The 22,212-nt window shown below is 35.7% G+C and overlaps 1 protein-coding gene across 5 annotated transcripts in view; it reads left to right on the forward strand.

Moving 5' to 3' along the window:
* The window catches only part of lrp1bb (low density lipoprotein receptor-related protein 1Bb), a 236,922-nt gene extending 215,329 nt beyond the window's left edge, over positions 1 to 21,593 (forward strand). For 3 of the 5 annotated variants that reach the window (XM_017420705.3, XM_017420711.3, XM_017420704.3), the window contains 15 exons: positions 101 to 324; positions 912 to 1,018; positions 2,221 to 2,337; positions 2,592 to 2,765; positions 4,399 to 4,524; positions 4,917 to 5,081; positions 10,544 to 10,705; positions 11,255 to 11,429; positions 11,789 to 11,893; positions 14,201 to 14,314; positions 17,149 to 17,225; positions 17,741 to 17,831; positions 18,122 to 18,272; positions 19,408 to 19,482; positions 20,455 to 21,593. In XM_017420705.3, coding sequence (XP_017276194.1) covers positions 101 to 324; positions 912 to 1,018; positions 2,221 to 2,337; positions 2,592 to 2,765; positions 4,399 to 4,524; positions 4,917 to 5,081; positions 10,544 to 10,705; positions 11,255 to 11,429; positions 11,789 to 11,893; positions 14,201 to 14,314; positions 17,149 to 17,225; positions 17,741 to 17,831; positions 18,122 to 18,272; positions 19,408 to 19,482; positions 20,455 to 20,595 — 2,004 coding nt within the window. In that variant the 3' untranslated portion in view covers positions 20,596 to 21,593. The remainder of the gene's footprint in view (positions 1 to 100; positions 325 to 911; positions 1,019 to 2,220; positions 2,338 to 2,591; positions 2,766 to 4,398; positions 4,525 to 4,916; positions 5,082 to 10,543; positions 10,706 to 11,254; positions 11,430 to 11,788; positions 11,894 to 14,200; positions 14,315 to 17,148; positions 17,226 to 17,740; positions 17,832 to 18,121; positions 18,273 to 19,407; positions 19,483 to 20,454) is intronic. The other 2 variants (XM_037976153.1, XM_017420710.3) reach the window with 2 other exon arrangements.
* Positions 21,594 to 22,212: the final 619 nt, after the last annotated feature.

Here is a 22,212-nt window from a genome sequence, read left to right on the forward strand (position 1 = left end):
ATACTTTTTCACTGTTATATCTCTGATTTGAGACATTGAGGTAAGTATATGCATAGATGTTGAATAAAGAGCCTAACATTGTGCCTGTTATACAATTCAGTGTTCAGACTTCCGTCGGCCCAGAGACATTTCTGCTGACTGGATCACAGGGAACATTTATTGGACTGATCACTCTCGGATGCACTGGTTCAGCTATTACACAGCCCACTGGACTAAATTACGATATTCCATAAATGTGGGACATCTTAAGGGACCAAATTGCACCCGGTTGATTACTGACATAGCGGGAGAGCCATATGCCATTGCTGTAAACCCAGCTAGAGGGTAAGTTGTGTACTTAGAGATGATCTTTTCTTGTTGATGATGTTTACCACATGATCTTTTTAAGAGTGTGATTATATTGATTTCAAGTTCACGCACTTGAGGACTAACTTTGAATACCATTGAGAAGCAATGGTTTATGAAAAAATTCCCCATTGGTTAATAGACACTGATACCTTGTGCATCACTGAACATTGCATGCACTAAATGTGTCTTACAACAACAATGGGTTTCTCATCACAATTTATTACATTTTCAAATGTTTTTCATTAGTTTTATCTCCTACTTATGCATTAGTTTGCAAGTAAAAATGTGATATTTGCCCACGTCTCATTGCCTTTAAGATTTAACTGATATTAAGTTTATGGATATTACAATACTAAGGAAAGAATAATTTGTAAGGATATGCTCTGAAAAATAGTCTGTTGCAGTTATTTTGACACAATTAGAAATCACTGGGCTACATGTATGGTAATGTATGCATATAGAAATGGCTGTATAGATGCAAATTTTTGTGCATGTAGTATTTCCTATTTCTATTTATGCAGCATTTTGGAAAGGAGCATACTATTTCTCTTTCTCTGTTGCAGAATGATGTACTGGAGTGTAATTGGAGATCATTCTCATATAGAGGAATCAGCCATGGATGGATCATTACGCAGAGTACTCCTGGAGAAAAATCTTAGGAGACCCACCGGTTGGTATTTGTGTCTTTATTATTTCTATAATGTTTCTTTCCTCTCATACCTTTGGTATATTGAACCTGCTCTGTAGGGCTTTGTTGCACATAAAGAAAGCAACCTTAACATGGACACAACTGTGTTTTTCATCCTTTGTGTCTATCCTTGAGACTTGGTGTGCATGTTGAATGCATTTACTTCCTGATTAAACAACCTGTGAGGTAGATGGTTGGAATATTTTGAAGGCTTTATGTCCACATTTGTATTTACACCTTGTGTGAAAGGCCACATTGCATTTTATGCTCCTTTAGTTGGTGGATTGTTATGAAGGTTGAGCAGCATTTTATTCAGCTGTACAACATTTTTAAAAATTATTTATATTTTAATTTCATTCACTGTAAATGTAGAAATATGAAATAATTATACTGTACTTAACTGGACAATACCAATGAGTAGTAGTTAAATGTGACATGGGTTTCTGGCACATTCATAATGTTTGTTACTTTGTGCTGAACCAGTAGCACCATGTCCCTAAACAAGAGCACAAACATGTCATCATCAAGTTCATCAGTGTAGTAGATATTCTAGTCCAGAAGCTACTTTAAGTATTTAAACATATGCATATACAAGAGCTGCCAATAAATGTAAGGTTGAACTGGTAGCTAAGGAGAAACAAAGTAACACAAAGAGAATATATAAGTAAGAAATAGTTTTCAGCCACTCTGTTGTGTTAGTAGGCCTATAGGGAGACACTTAGTGCTGATCTAGTTTTGAAGAGCTGCTTTGGCCTCCTTTAATTCAAGGGGCCCATGCTCTGTCTTGGTCACAAAGAGAGAAATTCATCATCAGAGGGCTAAAAGAAAAAGAAGAAAGAAAGAGAAAAAACAATTTAAATGCCTCAGCCAGGTGCTCAGCTTTCTACTCAGACTTTTTAGAGAAACTGTAAGTGAGTCACAGTTTTTGAAATAGTAATGCCTAAAATCCACCATTGAAAACTGCAGCGCGCAGCTATGATATTTTCAATATGAGAACACTGATGTTCTAATGTAAACAGTGAAAATCGAAACAGATTAAGAAACACAGCTTCTGCAATCCTGTTTATTCTGTTACATTAAATGTGACTTTTTTTGACCTTAAGGTTTCCTGCATTGAGGGATTCAACAATGATTTCAGTTTAATTCATCAGGTAAATAAATCACTTACCTTCATCTTCCCACAGGGCTGGCAATTGATTACTTCAACCAACGTATTTACTGGGCTGATCCTGAGCTCTCGCAGATAGGGAGCATGAGATTGGATGGCTCAGACCCCCTTGTGACAATCAGTGACAGACACGGTAAAGCCAAAAGAAAAATAAATTACAAGTTGTTCTTTTTTTTTCATTTAAACGTATGCTGTCCATGATGCATGCTTGTTTCCTCAACTTCTTATCAAAAAATTGCAACAGCCTTGCCTGTGTGTCTCAGAAGAGTAGATCTCCACACTGTGTGTGTTTAAATCAATCTGCTCACACAACACTCTTCCATGAGCTACAGGATGAAAACTTTTAGCATTGTTTTGTTTGCTTTCTTTTCTATTCTGCTTCTTTAGGAATCTCTCAGCCATACAGAATTGATATATTTGAGGACTACATATATGGAACTGGACTAAAACATGAGCTCTTCAAGATTCACAAGTTTGGCAAACAATCAGTGGAATTTCAGTATTTGGGAGTGGAAAGGCCCACAAATGTTTTCATCTCCCACCGTTACAAACAGCAAGATGGTAAGCTGTTTTAATGTAAAATAAATTTATATATATTGAACAAAGTCAGAAAAGAGATGATGGCAGAAAAATTATATTTCTAGATCTCACTTTTTTGTTTATTTGTGTATATGTATAGCTTTATACGGATGATTTTTGTTTGTTTGTTTGTTTTTGAAGGTACTAGTCTGAGATCACCTTAGATAATTTGCTGCTTGCTGTTGGCAAAATTAACATGTTTCTCCATGGTGCCTATTAGAATAGGCATCATGATAAATATAAACAGAAAATGATTAAAATTGTTGATACAGCGATTATAAACTTGAATTTGCACATTAGGCATACAGACTCACATCCTCAACCTCAGATGCACTAAATGTAGCAAACGTGTTTCGAACATTATTGGTAAAAGTAGAGATCAGTGACTTAGGCTGAAGCACATTTAAACTATTTGTTGTAGAAGCCTGGATTTATGTAACATATACCTTGCAACTTCGTCTGTAGGGTTATCGGAGCCAACATGTTTGCATCACAAAGACACACACACACAACCTTTTACTAGCGGAGGCAATACTGTTACTTTAAAAAGACTAAAATAAATAAATATTCCTTAAAAGTTTATTTTATTCTAAACCTAACCCTAACTGTTGGCTGAAATGCAGCTTAAAATAAAATCTATATTCTGAAACACAGCCAATCAATACAACTCACTTGTAGACAATCTTGCTTGCTTCATGTGGTAAACCGATGTCTGTTATTTGTTACATCTGTGGTGTTAATGGTGAAAGAACATAAGAGAACCCGGTCTTGGTCAGTTTTCCTCTTACAGGGCAGCTCTTCCATTCCCCAGAGACTCGTTAGGCCAGCCATGTACTCTGAGATGTGTAAGTCTGTGGGCAGAGGATGCACTCAGCTCACACAAAGCTATGAAGTGAAGACTTGAGATCTTTAGCAGAAACCTCCCTAAAACAATTTAAATGGAAGGGAAAAATATTTTCATCTTCGTTCTCTGCACGTATTGCTATTATATATGGTATCCAACAGTACCAAATGTTGTAACAATGTAAAAAACAGAATAAATATTAAAAAAAAATCATAATTGCTGATCGATAGTGGTTTAAAATGTTTGTTTTCTTTGCGTGATACAAGTAGTGTGTTCATGTTTGACATATATTTAATCGTTTTTCTTATGTTACATCTGATTAAAACATTGTATTTAAAGTGACATTCACCCGACATGTTTCATAGCTTACACAACGTTGTAATAAGAGCTGAACCTACTTCAACGTATACAGAATTTTGCAAATTTTGATTAAATGTTTCCGTTGTTTTGTTTATCTGCTGCTGGCAGAATCAAGAGGAGCACTTGAAAAAGCTCCTAATCAATTAGATGAAAGGAAATCGTTACGACATTCTGCAGTTGTTGATTTTTCAATGCAAGGTTCTACATTTGATTTAGCCCAGCATTTCTCCTGGCTCAAAGAAAACAACACTCATCAAACCAGAAATTAAAACACTTAAAATTAATTGCTTATTTTAGAATAGAAAAAAAAAGAATAGCTCTTTCCAAGAACAAGTCCTTCTAATCATAGGCAAAACCTAACAGATTATCCACTTGGATCCTGTTTTGTTTTTTTGCCCCCCCTCTCCACAGCATCAAATCCATGCTTGAGGATGTCTTGTGATTTCATGTGTCTGCTCAACCCAACGGGTGCCAGATGTACCTGTCCAGAGGGAAAAGTACTGGTTAATGGCACTTGTAGTGACGTCAACACTTCAGGTAGACTTATATTTGATCTTATTGCAGCAAATAAAGCTTGAAGTTGATGACACTATGATACATGTTCACGTCCTAAAAAACGTTTTGATACAAACATTTAGTTTTTTTTTTTTTCGTTTTTCACAAAACCCTGTTGAGATCACTGACTTTTTGAAAAGACCGAATTATATTTGGGCATTCTTTCATAGCAGTCACTTATCTAACTTCACCCATGAGTGGCACATTGTGAAGGATTTGGCACTGAACAAATCTACCCCTTGCATGCACTGTAATTTAGCTTCCCACTTCTGTGGTAGTAACTGTTCCAACTTTAGCCACACAAGTCTGCTAGATGTGGTGCGACCACTTCACATTGAATCACAACAAGTAAAATGATCTTTGCTGTTGTGAAGGTGAACTGTGCCGCCCCCCCTGTGAGAATGGAGGCCGCTGCTTAGCCAATGAGAAAGGAGACTGGAGGTGCTACTGCTGGCCGGACTTTTCAGGGGAGCGCTGTGAGGTCAACCACTGCACCGATTACTGCCTAAATGGAGGCACCTGCATGGGTTCACCACTGGGTAAGTGTGTTTAGATGTGCATCGTCAATAACCATCTGGGACATTTCTATTCAAATATTCCTGTTAATCTCTGCAGGGTTGCAAACATTGCAGTGCATTTTTTGTTTGTCTGCTCCTATCGAATGCTCCCAAGAATGCATATAAACATGCACTTGTTGTGTATTTATGATTTTATTATTGCTAAATTTAAGCATGTATGAATAAACGGTTCACATTTGCAATCCTGCAGAGGAATCATTTATATTCATGTCAGGGTAAAAGAAAGTTCTGTCTGTCAGTTTTGTTTTAAAGTAGCCTACCTATTTCTTTCTACACACAGATCTAGTGTAAGATATCATTTAGACACATTTATCTTCCTTTAAACGTCCACATCTTTCTCTTAGTAACTTTGCATTTGTCCATTGAGCAGTTCTGTTTTTGGTTCTTCTTTTGAACAAGTTTCAAACTTTCTTCGAAATCAAGGTCTTGTTTATGGCCTTAAAACTGATAACAAACTGGGTTGATGTCAGCTGTGGCAAATTAAGTAAGGACGTACATTAGTTTACCAACATACTAATCTAGCAATCACAAGACTTTTTTTTTTTTTTTTTTTTTAATTTAAGAACAAAACAAAAACAGAACACATACAAAATACTGAGCTGTTTTAAATTAAAAAGATTTTATGTATTTATCAAAATCAAGTTAAGAAAAGCGACACTTTTAGAATTTGTTTATATGTGTGTGTGTATTTAAGTTATTCATTGTGGTAGAGAAAATCAGTGGCATTTAATCCAGCCTGTTAAACAGAACTGAGTCTGCCTATCAAAATAACACGTCGATCATCTTCTTACTGTGGCATCACGCATGGATTGTTTTAAATTAAGATGGAATTGCTGGATGATAAAATGTTTTCCTAATTACGGGTAGACAGCTGTACGGAAAGTATATGTTGTAATAGTTCTTGCAATATTGGTAACAGTGGACCCTTTGTTGGAGTTTTTCTGCACTGAGCAAATGTTTAAAGCAAATGAGTATTAGTTGAAATGATGACCAAAGATGAGAGAGACAGTGAGATTAAAGCAAACTGGATTTCGTCAAAGCTTCTGCTTTAGTGATAAAATATGGACTGATAGCCAGCTCAGTATCAATTAGAGGCTGGAATGTTTCCAGTTTTATCTATAAATACACAAAGTGTCTTTGAATTTCAGCTTCCATGCCTCTCACTATAGTTATCAGCTTTTTTTCTTTTGCTGTTCTTTCCTGCACATGTTATACATTTAAATCAAAGGAAGTGTTTCTCATTGTCATGTGTTTTTTTTTTTTTTACATTAAAGGCAACATGATTTTTTTATATTTTTATATACATAAAGCTATTTCCTTTAATTCCTATTTCGCCTTCTTTTGTCAGTTTGGTCTTCTTGTGGATCTTTTTTTATTCATACTGAGCACTGTCTCACCATATGTTATGTTTGTTGAAGTGCCAGTAAATGTTGTGATAAACCACAAGTCCTCACAGAATCTGGCAACATTTGAAATGTTCCACTGTGATTCCTTTACCCCCTTTTATGCTTTAGAACTTGGAAGATAATTCAAAGCGAAATGCTTTTTACTTATTTCCTCCTTGACACCTCCTGTTTCCACCCATTATTTTAAGGGCAATGTCAAGGAAGGAAGAATGTGGTTAAGGTAACTACATCTGACATGAAGCCAAGTAAAATTTATTACAACTGAGATGCTGGACCTTTTCTTTAAGCAATCTGTGTACCTTTACCTCGAGTACTCTATAATAATTACATTGTAAATAGAATTGTAGGCTTTCTGTTTTTTACCCTGGGTGTGTGTAGACAATGTTACACTTGTGACATAAGTGGAATGAGGAAAGGACTCTAAACCACATCAGTTGATTTGTGCTTCTTGTTTCGAGCCTTGGGGTATTTGGTCAAACATATTTACACATTTTGATTCTCTTTGAAATAAATTTGTTGATAATACTAATAATATTAAAATAAATATCTTTAGCATATTTGTTTGAGTTTGGGCACACAAGCAAAAGGTGAGGTGATTTGAAATCAGTTTACACAAAGACAATTATAAACGTTTACTGTGTTCTTCTGTACATGTGCTGTTAACTTTCATCTAATGAACTATATTCTTTGATTACCTGCAAAAAAATCTAATTTGCAAACAAGCTGGATAGGTATGTGTGCTGTACTTTGTTGTCCAGAGTCAGTCTACAGTTAAAAGGTATGTCACACATAGTAAAAATAACAGTTGCCAGTATAAAGTTTAGTCAGAAGAATTAGGACAAAATGCCAAACATAATTATCTGTTTTGTTGGAAAATAGCATTGCAAAGTGAAGTTATGTTAATATGCCATCTGCCTTTGTGAGGTGTGTGTGGTTGTATAAAGTATGATGGTTTGCTGTCTCTTTGTATACATATTTCAGATGTTCAGTGGTACCTTTGCAGTATAATGTTTGATCTGAGCTTGTTGTTGAAAGAATCCGTTGCTTCTTTGTCGTCCCGGCAAAGATACACACCCGGTGATCCACTTGGGAAAGAGGGGCTGAGCCACATCTCAGGGATTCTGCAGCAGCTGAATGAATAGAGAAAATGAATGCCTCTTGGGGTTTTGGCTACATGTGCTGGAGGTGGCTATGAGAAATATTCCAACTTGCAGTGTAAAAAAAGCAGTTTTACTCACACAAGTGAACAATGCGACCACTTTTTGAAACAACTTCATCATTGTGTGCTGATGTTTGACTTGTTATATTATTGTTCATTTTTCATATTTCTAAAAATCCCCACACACTGCCTGTCTCATTGACTGTAAGCTAAGGCAGCTGACCCAAGCAAAACAGATAAATGTATTTTGAAATACTCATCAGTTTTATTATCACTGCAGTGTCAGGATTTGTTTATATCTTTATACTGTTTTTCCATTCCATTTCCAAGCAGCCTTCCTCACAGATCTTTGCTTTCTTATGTTCTTTTAATTAAAATTTTGTTTCACAGTTGATCTTCATTTAGAAGTTTGAGGTCTCAGATATAGTGTTATTGTCTAACTCTTGTTTATTTGTTATTCCATAAAATTGAAAAATAAGTTTGAAAACATTATTAATAAAAGGAAAATACATTTTCACTCTCTCTCACACACACACAAACAAACCGCAGCTAAGCACAAAACAGACATTTCAGTATCACTGCACTATAGTATGCATACCTTTGCTGCTTTTAAGGAACTTTAAAAACTCTGCTTTTCTTAAGTAAAATGTGAAAAAAGAAGCAGTGAAAGAAAGGTGAATGATTGTCTCGTGGGCATTTCAACTCAACATTATCCTAGCCACATAAATGTGGAGTGTGAAATTACCTACTAGTGTAGCATGACCTACATGAGGAGACTTGTATCCATGACAACGTGGTTGTCCACAGTACAAGAAGTTGTCAATTATTACCTTTCTAAGCGCACCTTAAATCTGTCTCCTGCTCATGTCTGCTCATTGGGAAACCAGGAGCATGTCATTGTGATAGGTGAAATATCTTTAAAAAGAATGTGCAGAGGTTTTTCTTTTTTTCCTAACATTTGGTATTTTCTGACTGATAAAAGAAAGAGGACATAAATAAAGTATGAATTTATCCCATAGCGATGAACTGAAAATTGTTTATATTGTCACAAAAAACAAAAAGAAAATTGTAATGAATAAATAAATATTTTTGAAAAGTTTCAAATAGCTGAAATGTAGGAAGTGTGGCAGAGAGAAGCATCCTGGAAATCTTTAGAGATTGATGTGATTGTTTTAAGTATTGTGTTTGTAACCTGGCTATAACTTATCAGCAGATGACATTGCATTCAGAATCTGCAGCAGATTTCAGATTAACACAGATAAATATACTTGGTCAGTAATATGGATGGGAACTCAATGCCCAGGATGCAATCCTTAAAAGAAGTGACACTTCCTGGAGTTATACCATGTGAAAATTTTCAACAAAACCAAGAATGATTACCAAGCAGGTGAAGAGGTGGTCCTCACTCCAAGCGTGGAATATAAAAAGCATTTGGAGGCCTGATTGGGATGCTTCCACGATATCTTGCAGTTAGAAATATTCCAGACATGTCTGACGAGGAATAAAACTGTGGTCAGAATAAGAACACACCGGAGCAATTATTTGCGTCTTGTGTCTCGCCTAGATAAAAAAAAAATAGATCAACCAGAAGGACATAACTGACAAAAAGGATACCTCAACAACTTTTCATAGCTGCCAGTCAGACGTCGACTTGAGCCTCACGTGAATATGTACATAAAATACAAGAACCTAAGCATGTATATATTAAAATTCTTCCCACATTATTGATGGATATATCTTTTTTTTCCTTTTAGCACTTGTCTTAAATTATGTTAAACAAATTTTTAAAATGTCAGGAATTTTTTTTTTGTGATGGTACTGAGGTTATTATTATAGTGATCTCACAGCAAGGAGGCTGAAGTAATTCTGTGTGGAGTTTATGTGCCTGCATGGTGCTCAGGTTTCCCTGCACAGACAAGCATTTCAGGTACATTTGAGAGACTTAACAGGCCACAGGTGAGACTATGAATCCTTCTATGATGTATCTTCTGTTGTGTTCAGGTTGTGCACTATTTCAAATGAGAGAAAAAAAAATAGTTTCCTGCAAGTTGACAGAACAAAACTGGTGGAGAGAACAGATGGTTGTATTTGACAAACAGAAAACTGAGTGATATTTTTTTAGAGAATGGTCATTAAATTCAAATAATTAATCTCCTACATAGAATTTTGCAAACATCACTGAAACAGAAAAGGTATATTTGGGTTTTATCTTTAGTCAAAGGCATGACTGCTTATGTGAAAGAGACTTAAAAACAAACACTATGAAAGTGTTACAACATTACATACATTAGTGTTTTTTCAAATTACTGTTGAGAATACAAAGCAGACAACAAGCAGAAAAAATATGAGCAATCACAATTGTTAGCTTCTACAATAATTTGTTTAAAAAGCATAAGGACAGGAGCAGCGTCACATATGCATGCATAATAAGCTTCTCTGCAGCTGATATTAAATGCAATATGATTATGTTGCAAAGTCCTAAACTGTTCACTCATGCAAACACATGAAATGATAAATAATCGTTTTTTTTAAGGACAGGTGTTTCAGTAACTGAACTCAGAAGCAAAACAAGGAAGGGAAGCAAAACTTAATAGAATAAACAAAGGTACAATCCTAAGAACAACTAAGCAAACGAAGAAAAAACTGAGGAATAATGTAAATATTGAATTGCTTAAAAAAAGGTAAAATTAAAAACAAAATTAAACAAGAAAATTTCTAGGATTTAGACATAAGCCACAAACTTAAAAAAAGATAAATGGAGATGTCTTGGTGTAAAATAATGAATTTTGTTTTCTCAGTGTAAAATAATCTTTCTGTTATTGTTTTTTTTTATTTATGTTTTTTTCTTTTTTGTCCAGGAAAGCCAACATGCCGTTGTCCTGTTGGGTTCTCGGGGCCTTTCTGCGAGAAAAGAATTTGTGACAATTACTGTTTAAATGGTGGAACATGCGACGTCACTCAGGGAAACCAGCCTGTGTGCCGCTGTATGGCAGAATACACCGGGGATCGCTGTCTTTACCGTGAGTTCTGTGTCATAACTTGACATCAGGAGACACTGTGTCATGAGCGCCACAGACCGTCTGTCATAAATACGAACAATGTTTGCATGTAATCCCGGAAAAACAAAAAAAAACTGATTTAAATTCTGTTTTTGCTGCATAAAGTTCACAGAATAAAACATTTTAAGATGCTCAAACTCAGTGTTAAACAAGATCAACTGTCAAAAGTATTTTCTTTTCACTAACACCACATTTGTTTCAGTTTGCAGATAAACAAAATAAGAATTCTTCCATCAAACAACCTTTGGGTGTTTTTGTACCAGAGCGATCTATTTTCTGTTGCTGTGCTTTGAAATAATGGGTTGTGGGAAAACAATTTCAGTTGCACATCATTAGTATTTTCCCACTGTTGCTTGCCCAAGGGGTGATATGTTTTCATCTGTGGCTAAGATGTCATTTGATGTGGATAATTAAGTCCCATTAAAAGCCCTGCACATTTCTAATCTAACCAGCTTCAACTTTAAGTTATACACTAACCTCACTTTTTTTCTGTTTCTCAATGTGGACCAGACATCTGTCATCACTACTGTGTGAACTCAAAGGCCTGCACGTTATCCAGTAGTGGCTACGTGGAGTGTGTGTGTCCTGCCAGATTTGAAGGAAATAAGTGCGAAGTGGACAAGTGTCTCCGATGCCACGGAGCTCCCTGCCTTATTAACGAGGAAACAGGAGATGTGGTTTGCAAGTGAGTCCTTGCTGTGCTTACATCATCCCTGTTACTGCAGTCAGTACATTTCCCGTTCATTTATAGAGAAGCATCAGTTGCCCAATGTATTTTCAATTCAGGTCACAGTTGCTGTACCTACAGGCTACTGGGTGACTGAATTGATTTGATTACATCTGAAAAATGCATTGGTTCACACACCCTCCAGCATTTAAAGTGTTGATAATGTCAGTGAATAGAATCCAGGTGAAATGCCCTCCTTTACATAAATTAAACATTTGCTGTGCAAAACCACCGCAGATTTATTTTTTCCTCTTCTAAAAGTATATAGATATTATATTTTGCTTGTACTTAGAGTCAATTATTTCTTCACCCTCCAGCTGCACAAATGGCAGAATAGCACCGAGCTGTCAGCTGTGTGACGGATATTGCTACAATGGAGGTACCTGTCACCTGGACCCTGACACCAGCCTGCCTTTCTGTCAGTAAGTCACTGCTTAATGGGGGAAAAAATGCATGTTCTCCATTCACACTTGGTCCCATTCAAATACTGACTCTGTGGTTCTGAAAGGCTGGCTTTTAAAGCAGAAAAGAAAACCATCAAGGGATACGTTTTCCTTGCTTCAAGAACTCTACAAGATAAGTGTCTCCTTCTGGAGGGGAAAAAAAAAAATCCTTAAATTGCGGCAAGATTTGATGTCACTGTTCGAAGGCCATGGAGCAGCAGGGGGCTGAGTGCATGTACACCATCCTGTGCAGCATGACACCTCACTGTGGCTTAGGGTTTTAAAGCAGATAAAAAAAAATGGTTTCAAACTCCTTCAAAGCCTGCTATTCTGAACATATTGCGCTGGTTCTCTTTGCAGTTTAGAGCTTATGTCAGGTCTCTGTGACTGTCTTCAGCGGATGGTTTAAAAGTTTTTCTCTATCAAAAAAAAAAAGATAAGTTTTGTATCAGTGGTTCAACACACCATGAAACTCAGAAACTTGTTCCAGACAAAAGCCTGAGTGGCACACACAAATCAAGATTACTCACAGGGCTTCTTAAAAACGAATACGTTCTCAGCTATAATCACATTCATTGCTGTGGTAAAACTCTGTCCAAGGAGGAAATTGGAAATCCATTTCAAAAGCCATCTGTCTATTTTTTAAATGCTCATTGTCCACTGTAGTTAAATTGAAATTTGCAGTCGCCACTCAGATTCCAGGGGATAGAATCAATTTCTATGCAAATGATTCCATCTTATTCGACGAGGTTAACAGATCCTGATAATGCGGTTTATTATTTGCTCCAAAGACCAGAAATTCTGTGAGATGATGGATATCCTGGTGTCAAGAAATCATAAAGTTTGACCTTAATACTCTGTGTAAATGCATGTTTCATCAACCCTTCCCAAAAGCAAAAAGCTTGCATGATTATTCCTGCATTAAACACCTTTACAAAAGACTGTAGGATTTTTTTTTCAGTATTCCTCTTAAAAACAGTAAGCAATTATTTGTCCAGTTTATAAACTTCAGCTGGTTAATAGTAGTGGTTACGTAAATAAACACTATCCACTATTCATCTTTTTGCCTCTGATGGAAGCTGAGGTGCAATCTTCAGCCTTTGTCTGCACAGCATCAGAAAGAAATGTTTTCATGTAAAAAAAAAAAAAAGGAAAAAAAAATCACCTTGTTCAGTCAAGCACTTTCTGTACAATATGCTGATAATTTAAGACATGGCTTGAGGATGAATTTCCAAATTTGTATTTGTGTTTTGTATTAAACTTAAAGGCTTTATTAATAGGTAGTTTTAGCCAGGGAATAATTTATATAGTAGATGCAAAATATCTGTTTACCTTCACAGTGTGTATTTTTCTTTCTCCCAAGTTAACACATAAAATTGGATACATGATGATATTAAAGATTCTTCTTTTAAATGCAATCCACGACTTTAGTTGTGAGTTTCTAAAAAACTGAAACCAATCAGCAGCGTACAACAACTAAGTATCAACAAAGACTTTTTGTTTTTTATTGTTCCAGATGTGTGTAAGCTAACAGACGTCGTACCTGAACATTTAGGGTTAAAAAGTAGGAAAAACAGACAGTTTATAGGTTTCATTTGTCCACATGAACAGTGGTAACAGTTGTGGGTTTATTGACATAAAACTACAATGTTAAGAACTGCAGTTTATTTCAAACTTATACTAGTTTTAAAATGGTGTAAAGAGAACAAATACCGTGTTTATGTTTGTTTTTACGAAAGCTTATTATTAAGGCTAGGTTTTGAATAATTTTATTTTGTTTAGCCAGTTTTTTTTTCTTTCTTTTTGGGATTGGAATTGGTGTTTAGAGACGTTCATGTAATATTAAACATGTTTGACTGAGTTTTAAAATGTTTTTGATGTTTTAAACATGTTGTAAATTTTCTGACATTAACTCCTAATGTATTCTTGTCATTATGGAAAAATATATTTTAAAACTTGTTTTTTTTTTATAATTTTGCTTACTTTTTATAACTTCTCACATCTTGAAGAAGGCACCATTTCCACAACAAATTGTTCCTTTACAGATGCCACCTAAAATATGGGGATTAGTAAAAATGATTTGTGCTGATTTATTTATTTTTTATTTTTGTATTTCTTTTTATTTTGGTAGCTTACTCAATTAAGACACAACACAATAAGATTCCATCTTATATCTAAAGATGCTAAAAGGATTTTGTGACTCAGTCTCCATTCATCAAACACCCAACTTTTCAACGACAAACGTTCTTTGGGCCCCTTTATCACTCCCAACACAATGTTTTGCAGCTGCACGCCAGGGTTCAAGAACCAACGTTGTGATGAGCTGGCCAACCCCTGCGATTACTTCTGTCAGAATGAGGGGATGTGCACATTAACAGCTCTTAACAAACCTCGCTGCAAGTAGGTCCCTCTCACCTCTCCAGAGCCAACTCAACCCCTTTGTGCCCACACCCACCTCCACTCCATCTGACTTCATTTCAGCCTCAGTACAGTTTTTATACCTGGTCCCTCCTTGTAGCAACCTGTCAAGTAATAAGTGCTGGGTAACAGAATGACATGCCAAATTAAATGCATCTAGGAAATACAAGACTATTATAAAGTATAATTTAAACTTTTTATTCATGGTTATCACTTCAGTAAATTATTTTCTTAAAAAAGGAAAAAAAAAATCTTATTATAGAAGCTGTCTTTAGTAATAAAGAAAGGGTTACACTCAGATGTGCATAAGAGTTTTTTATAAAGACATGTGGAAGCAGTTTGGCTCTTGTCAATGCACATGTGATTGTATTTGTACTATTTCAGGGTCAGCTGCTGCACAGCTTTTGACTTGTTCGTCTACGATTTGCACTCCAGTCGCAGTAATTCAGCTGTCTGTTCAAAGGAAGAAAAAAAAATGTTTGTAATTTCTCATTGGGAATTCAATGCAGTTTTTGTGACCTTGTGACTCCAATTGTAGATAACAGTGATCTTTGACACCGTTCCTCAACATAAGCATCTCTGTTGCTTTCCTCCTCCTGCTGTGTGTTTAATGCCCTGTTTTGAAGAGGAGTTTTAACTTAGCACATGTCACTGTCTGTGCACATGGTCCACATGCTCATAAAAATATAGGCTTCACACAGTTGTCTGCAGAAGGGCTTGTCGAAATGGTACATAACAAAATCTGTCACAGAAACCTCGCAGCCAGGCAGATGGGTAAGCATGAATTCTGTTTATATTTGGAAACAAAACATTCTTCTTACATAAAATCTAATCACAAATAATAATAATCTATTCTAATGCTAAGCTAAAATAAATTGGTGATATTAGATCTAATACACCATGCAGATGACCATATTTCCTATAATATCAAACTATTTATATAAGATTGTTTTAGGCCTTATCCACATGGAAATGTTTTTTTTGTTTGTTTTTTGTTGTTTAATATTTTTTTTAATCTTTTTTATTTCTTAGTTTTAAAAATATAATTGTAAGCACGACACCATCTCTAGAAATGTTTGTATCCACATGATCCCACAGAAAACGACCCAAATTGTTGTAGCATCTGTGCCAGGCTTATATGCGGTGTTGTAATGCTAGTAGAAAAAATACACCAAAAACAGGAAAGAAGACATAGAGCGTACTCATAAAGCTCACACATTGGGTAAAATCAAAGACTGTAAATACAACAAGAAGGAAAGACCTTATATATAAGTGTCAGTCTTTCAAACTTGACCCATATTGTAGTTTCCTATCTGCAGCGTATACTTTAGTATTGTTGACAGGTCAATAAAGTGATAAAAATGCTTTTTGGCCTTGTAGTATTTGGTGTAGAAAATAAGGGTTGTTGCTCTTTATTTATGGCAGACTTATTGTTCATCAGCCTTGTATGTTCATTGAAGATATACAGCATACAAAGGTTTCGCTGTAGTTGAGAAATGAGTCTGCAGCACAAACGCAGTTTGTAATTTTCGTTTTTGTTGTTGTGTCTGTCACACTTAGGGTCAAAGGTTAAATTAGACATAGACCTATAAACTTCATAGTTTTTAAATGTTTGCATTTAGGCTGTTCACATGAAAACAGAAGAGTGGTGTTTAAAGATTGTTTCACTCTGGAACAGTTTCAAAAAATGTGATTAAAATGTTTTTTGTGTGGACACGAGGCTGAAAAAAAAAAAAAAAAAATCATGTATTCACAAAAACGTTTCTGTGTGGATCAGGCTTTAGATGACAATGACAGTAATAATAACAAGTTATCATTAATACCACGGTAATCCTTAGAACAATGGAATGGTATTCAATACATCCTGAGCAGGTGCGAGCTGAAATAGTACTTATTACATTGACAGTTGCCGCATGATTCAGCATCATTGTTGCCCCCTACTGCCACCCATTCACCCATCTCATGCAGTCCTCACCCTGCACAAATGAACCGAAGGAAAATTAAAACATAAAACTGTCTGTGTGATGTGTGTTTTATTGTGTGCATTTGCAGCCTGCTCATGTTTGGTAGCTTAACATCTGTTAGTGAGCTTCAACCACCTTTAATTTACCAAGTCAAACATCTCAAAAGTAATTGGTGTAAATCTTTAAAGCTTTTAAAATGAGTTAAGAGGTTTTGTTTTTCTCCGTTTATGGACTTTATTTTCTTGGTTTATCCTTTCTAAAAGAGATCAAATTAAAAACTTTCTCCCATTTCTTGTTAAAATTCATGCCGCTGTGACATTTTGTCCTACAAAGGCGCGATTCATTTCCCACATCTATGGGGCTGCATTCTTATTTTTTGATAGCCTGATGTTCTGAGTCGGAGAGTGCATGTAATTTAGAATAATTTCATCACCCAGCCGCGCCCACAAGATCACTCATGCTTTACAGACCCATCTGCGTCAGTAGTGTGAAATTAAAAATCACCTCTTCTAACAAGGGTTATACATCACCCCCATTGGACTCCATTGGAACATGAATGTGGTGACAACTTGTTGTCCTGCTGTCATTTCTACATTTTCTAAGTTTTTTTTTTTTTTATACAGTGCAATTTCAACATGGTAATTAACACACACATGTATGCACATAGTAATTTCTCTCTGCAGGTGGTGTGTTATTTGTGTTGGATCAAAGCACCTCATAGTGACACAGAATCATAATGTGTTGCATATCTGTCTCATCTTGCTGTAGTTCGTTTTACTTAAGTGTTTCCTCAGCAGTCGACTACATATGAAGTTCTATTGATATTTTATTCAAAATGACTTTCTCCTTCAGGTGTTCAGCCAACTGGGCAGGAACGCAGTGCGAGAGACCCGCCCCTAAAAGCAGCAGATCAGACAATACCAGTGGAGGTGAGAACCGAGAACCTTTTAGATTGAAAGACAAAAGTACATTTCCTTTATGAGTCAAAGTAGATTTCATAATACAATGCTCCATTTTATTTCAATGTAACAGTTTCTTGTACATTAGATGTTGTTTTTAATAACATTTTGGAGCCAAGTTTATGCATCTCATGAGCACACTCGAATCAGGTCTGTTTGACATCCTGACTTAAAAGGAACAAATTCCAGGAAGTTGAGCAAGTTTGCATTATTTGAACACAAATGCCTTCATTAAGCATGTTTACCTCATTTGGATTATAGGAGCTGCAGTTGCAAGCTCATTGGGTTCACAGGTTTTCTTGTTGATTTCAGTATTACAGTAAAAACTCTTAAGACAAAATGTACACAGTACCAAAACACAACCTTCTGAGGTCCATCTGTGATCATATTTTTTTAGCTTTCTGTGGTCACAATTTGAACTTGCCTTACCTCTTTTTGATTTTTGCACAACACTCCACATCATTTCTCCTCTGTTTGTCCTCTAGGGAGCATTGCTATCATTGTGCCTCTGGTCCTGTTGGTTATCTTGATTGTGACAGTGGTAGCAGGTGTTTACATCTGCAGACGGAGGCAAAGGTACGTAAATGAAAAATAAAGGGAAGAAAATTAACAGGAGACTTCTAAGCAGCAACTGATGATGAGAGATCAAACAGTTCACCGCTTTCAAGATGAATGAATTTCTTGGCTTTATAAATGAAAAGCTTGTTTGCTTGTTCAGAATATCCTCTGATTATAACTACACAAATAAGTTATATTCTCAAAGTGTGCCAAATGGTGCAATGTGATTTGTTGGGTGGAGGTGTGCAGAACATTGACCTGAATGTTGTGTGTCATGTTAATGATGCCTGGCTCCGCACACACCTCAGGGGAAAGCGTGTCCAGAGGCAGCCCATGACAAACGGAGGAATAAACGTGGAGATCGGTAACCCGTCATACAATATGTATGAGGTGGACCACGACAACCATGCTGATGCAGGCAGCCTGCTGCGACCCAACTTCACACTGGACCCTCACAAGGTGGGCTAGTTGATAATTTTGTGCTTGTTATTATTAAATATGACTGTTGTGTTATATTTGGACATTTTAATGATAAAACAACATGAAATAATGTTTTAAAAATGAACATTTTTTATCCTAATAATGAAATTATCTATATTTTTGTTGAATGTCTTAAGTCAAAAATGGAGTGAAACATGTTATTCAGGTCTAAACGCATGCAGTTGTGAATCTGTGTGAATGCTAAAAGCTCACTGCAAGAGGTTTCCCCCCTTATGCACAAATGAGATTTTAATTTGGTTGAATGTCATGTAAATAAATACATAAATACACGGAGTGATGCATAAGTATTGTTAGCAGTCCGTAATGAATTTGCAGGATATTTTGCCATGTTTTTTATCTTCTTTTTTTTCATCCCATGTGGGAAAAAAATAAAAAATCAGATTTAATTTCCTTTAACTGTTACATATCCATGTAAAATTTGCTTATTATTGCTATGTCTCTGATTAATTGCAGGAAGATACAAGGACACAAACTTCCAATTCCGAGTCGTTTTTCTCCAAAATCTAATCTAATCTAAATCTAACAAAATATTATTTTCCCTCTATTTAGAAGGTGTTCTGTTTTAATGAAGTTACTACCGCTGATATATATATATATATATATATATATATATACCTATATAATACCAGAGGTTTTTAGATATTTGGTAGAAGCTAGCTTTAGGTGCTTATGAATTTACAGGTGCCTTGAACCAAGATGACTTTTCATTTTGCTGACGATTTATTCCGTTCAAACCTCTCAACCTAAATCGCTAGTATATTGAATGAATCATAACACCCTCACTGATTTTGGTGTATTGCTCACCTGCTAGAGCTTAAAACCTAATCCTGCTGCTTCTTGTGCTGCCAACTTTGACATTTGCTGTTGTGTTTTCTGCCTGGCTGCCTTTTTAATCAAGATGTTCTGATCTAAATCCAATTTTTTTTTTTCCCACTTTGGTGTGAAGTTTTAGTTTTAATTATGAGACAATTTTAAAACTGTGGTAATTTCAGTTGGACTGATTCAAAAATTTAAAGTTGATAATAAACCAAACTGTGAAGAATTTTACTTCATAACTGTTGTGGTAACAGAGATGGCCCTTGTTTTGTTGCAGGGATGGTGTGTAAAATCCAGTGACCCTAACAACTTGGGCATCAATTCAGTGCCCAAGGAGGTTATTCCTGGACAGGTGAATTTTATTACCTTCACTTGACTTTTAACAGGGAAAATCATTTCCTGGAGTCAAACATTGAGCACTATGCAGTTACCAAAGTACTTTTATGAAATCTAGTATTATTACGGGTGCTTTTTTAAAAATATATCTATATTGAGTTCAGAACTAGAAAATTATTGTAATTTCAGGTCAAAATGACCTTGATGTTAATTATATAAAATTTGGAACAACATTGCTTTTGTTGTTTTTTATACATCTTGGTCTTTCTGCATGCCCGTTGAACAAGAAATAATTAATATGCATGAATTGTCTTTATTTTACTAAGTCAGATGCATGTTTAGTTCTTCATACATTCTTTGAACTTTGCCTAAAGCTGCATGGATCTACCTTCTAATATTCAACACATTTTTAATCTATTAGGGAACAAGCACCAAACTCTGCAGGTTTACTCAGTTCTGCAGAACCTCTTACGCTATTTTGGCAAAAATAAAAAATAGTATGTCCAAACAGATACCAAATCTGTTCTTATTTGATTTCTGCGAGATGCAGCAGGCAGCTGTTTTCAGCAAACAGGCGGATAAACATTTTGTGTTCAATTCCCTCAGCACCAGGCAGCAGCTTAATGGGAAACACAGAGGAGACCTAGATAGATGCTGAAAGTGCCGAAGACCAAAATTAGCTAAAACGAGAGTGGAAATTGGACTCCCCAAGGGGCCTAAATCATGACTCCAAATAAATCTAATTGGCGGTTTCTGTATGATGAATTTGTATTCTAAATAGGAAACTGTTTGCTGACAATTTCAAAAAGGTATGTGAACAGTTGCGTTTTTATTTTTATTTTTTTTCCAAGTCACAAAAAGAGGCAAAAACACCATTACTTATTATTGCAGCTTTAGGATTATACTGATGTAAATTATTTATCTATTCATTTTTTTAAAAATGTATTCATATTCTTGCCAGCAACTTTTTTTTTTCTTTTTTATGCAGCCCGTGAACTACTCCAACCCTGTGTATGCAAAGATTTATATCGACGGCCAAAACTGTCGAAAGCCAGTCATCAGTATTGACGAGAGGAGAGAGCTACTCCCAAAGAAACTAGAGGGGACAATTCGTGAAACCGCCGCATAGCCTAACTTTTTACTTCTTTTTTTACCACAGTGTACAATGTATAATATGAAGGAGGAAACCAGATTTTTCTATTTCCTACAAGGCTCTTGGGTTTTACATGTTTAGCATCAGCATTTAGTCTTTGTTGGTGTGTTCAAGAGTTTTATTTTACATTTACAGTTTGCCTTTTTATCTTTTTGTTAAAAATATATATGTTAAACAGCACTATACTGTATACTGTACTGAAGTAAAGCTGCTGATTTGCAAAAACTTGATTAACACCATAAGCCACTCTTGTGCACAGTTCATATGATAAAAATGCAGTGCTACAATTTGTACCCATAGCTTACACTAGTATACATAAAAATAAAAAAAAGAAGTTTGTAGAAGTTTCCTTGGGTTCTAAAGGAAGATTTGATTACATTTTTCTGAGCAAATGGCTGTAAAGTAACAAAGGGTTACTTTTTTTGGTCATTTTATATGTACTGGGCGGACAACAGACCTTCACAACTGAGCAGCGAAGCTTGATATTTTTGAGTTGTTGTCTATTTTCTGCTCTGCACCTGGTGGCTCAACTCATATTACGATCCTTGTCTTTTCTCACATAGTGTGTAATTCCACAGTTTGTTATGTCTTCTTAATTTCCAGCAATTTCAAGGTCTGTTCACTCTGTTTCAACAGAAATATACCATATGAAGCATGAAGCCCATGCTGAATGTTCACCCATTAGATTCCTGTATTGTTCACTGAGAGGACAGATAATGAATACCATATTTTTCTAAATCTCAAATGTCCACAGACAGATTAAAGATATAGACAAGGAAGAGATTTACCGCAGTCTCAAAGGTTATTAGGAGTTGTTATAAAACATGTTTCTGCAGAAGATGATAGATATAAGAAATTTTATAATTTTGTATTTGATTTGTATGTTGTTTGGCTGCTTGTATTTTGAAGAAATGTAATAAATGTAAGTAATTTTTATATAAAATGTAAATCAATATTGAATAAAAGGGGCTTAATTTCCATTCTGTCTCTCTTTCTTTAACAACAGCAGTGGGCACCATAAAAAAACTCCTCCAAAATATCATATAGTTGCTAAAGTTGTTTACATAGGAAATTAGGAACTGTCTGTGCACCAAAATTACTTGTGTATTCAAGTTTGCAGTCCTGTAAATTTAAACCAGTTGTTAGACTTGGTCAGTGACCTGACACATCAGTCACCGGTGTGAGCTCTTTTGCCTGCGGTGCAGAAGAAGGTAGCTGGAAGGAGCATTATTGGCCTCCCTATGCGTTCAGGAAGTCCTGCTCTATTCATTACCTGGAAGTGGGTATACAGTGAGGGTACCACCTGCTGAATGATAATCCCTGTTGGCTTTTACTTTACTTACAATGCCTGTCGCTCCATGTATTTCACTTCTGTCACCTTGGCAACCAGAGGAGGTGACAGTACTCCTGCTCTTTCTCCAATGATCTGTCCCAGTGTCTGAATGTACCAGTACAAACAGGACACAGCATCTGCATAACAGTACAACTAAATGCTGCAGTTTCCAATTTCCCTGGTTGTCCTCCATGGTAAACCTCTTTAACAGTCAGAAATGTAGTGAGAGTCCTAAATAAAACTATGAAAAGAACATAAAA

This window comes from Kryptolebias marmoratus, linkage group LG6, assembly GCF_001649575.2.
Source record: "Kryptolebias marmoratus isolate JLee-2015 linkage group LG6, ASM164957v2, whole genome shotgun sequence".
Lineage (NCBI taxonomy): Eukaryota > Metazoa > Chordata > Actinopteri > Cyprinodontiformes > Rivulidae > Kryptolebias > Kryptolebias marmoratus.